The 1,554-nt window shown below is 31.9% G+C and overlaps 1 protein-coding gene across 1 annotated transcript; it reads left to right on the top strand.

Annotated features, from left to right (window-relative positions):
• Positions 1 to 623: 623 nt before the first annotated feature.
• On the top strand, positions 624 to 1,097 carry LOC134692548 (toll-like receptor 5). Its single transcript, XM_063553005.1, has one exon. The coding sequence runs from the start codon at positions 624 to 626 to the stop codon at positions 1,095 to 1,097; it is 474 nt and encodes a 157-aa protein (XP_063409075.1).
• The last annotated feature ends 457 nt before the right edge of the window (positions 1,098 to 1,554 follow it).

Here is a 1,554-nt window from a genome sequence, read left to right as displayed (position 1 = left end):
GTTAATAATGCGAAGTTCTTCACTAAGTGTTGGTCTTAAGGAGGATCACCAAGGAAAATTTCTTGACGGACTCAAACATTTGCAGTATATAGACTTTTCAAGAAATGCATTCGAAGATCAATTCAGACCTTCAACATTTAAAAGTCAATTAGACAGTTTACAATGTTTGATACTTGAAGGAAATTTTTTCACAAGTATTCCCTTAAATCTAGAAGACTTGAACCGTCTTAGTTTCCTAAACATCAGAAACAACAAAATAGCATATTTGACAACTAAAGAAACTGACGCGATTGAAGTGCTATTTGAAAAATCAAATGAAACAATGATAGTCTTATTAGAGGGAAACCCCCTCTGTTTGTACTTGTGCTTCATTATATTTTGTTGAATGGCTATTTACTACAAAAGTAAAACTTGACAGCAATGGTAGTTATTCGTGTGTCGAAAACGATGGAAATATTACAACAACAAATATCGTCTACAATCACTTGCGAATTTTGAGAATAAGATGTATTACTACAGTATGGTTAATTTTTTCTGCAACTTTATTCGGTGTTCTTCTTTTATTCATTCTAATTGGATATCGTTACAAATTGCACCTACAATACTTTTGTTTATTTATCGGAATGGCAAATCCACTTTTCCGGAAGTCAAAAGAAGAAACACTTGAATATGATGCATATGTAGCTTATTGCGATGGAGACTATAAATGGGTGTATGGACCTTTGCGCCTATTTCTTGAAGAGAGACGAAATTATAAACTTCTTTTGTTAGATAGAGGAGATGTTCTTGCTGGAGAACATAGACTTTTTGCCTTAAACAATTCAATTCCAAAATGCAAAAAGATAATCTTAGTGATTTCAAAAGAATTTGTGAACAATGATTGGGCATACTATGAAGCTACTGTTGGAATTGAACATTTCCTGGGATTACAAGCAAGAATAATTGTTATAAACCTGGAAAATATAACCAAAACAGAAATACCGCAATGTGTTCTTCAAATGATGGCATTGGATGCCAATGACCACATTCGTAAAACAGACACATTTAATGAAAATAACATTTTCTGGAAATGTTTGGATAAAGCCATGGAACGGTAGTGATAACAACTTTGTCATTTATAAATGATAAATGATTAAATTATAATATAAAACAATTTTCAAATTTAAACTTGTTCCATTGAATATTCTGGGATATCTAAATGAGTGAGCTTTGTTTTAGAAAAGAATAAGAGAAAGACATTAATATATTACATTTATCATACTTTTTTGTTTAAGGTTCATTTGGACCCTATGGCTAAAATGGTCGTACTTTCACCTCACCTCTGGGGAACACCAACCCTTAAGAAAAATAAATGTCGAATATTTTTTAAATCATTTTGAGTTAAATTTTACATTTACTTGGAAGTATAACTATTATTTATCAAGTCACGAAAAAGGAAAGAGGAAGTACCAAAATTCAATGCATCAATCACCAACATCAAAGTACCCAACGAAAAAGGAAAAGAGGAAGTACCACAATTCAACGCATCAATCACCAACATCCAAGTACCTAACG

Source organism: Mytilus trossulus, chromosome 12 (genome assembly GCF_036588685.1).
Source record: "Mytilus trossulus isolate FHL-02 chromosome 12, PNRI_Mtr1.1.1.hap1, whole genome shotgun sequence".
NCBI lineage: Eukaryota > Metazoa > Mollusca > Bivalvia > Mytilida > Mytilidae > Mytilus > Mytilus trossulus.
The sequence above is the reverse complement of the archived record's forward strand: the minus strand, read 5'-3'. Positions and strand labels throughout refer to the sequence as shown.

Excerpts from the sequence above, each read along its gene's own strand:
- LOC134692548 (XM_063553005.1), top strand. The coding sequence starts at position 624 with ATGGCAAATCCACTTTTCCGGAAGTCAAAAGAAGAAACACTTGAATAT.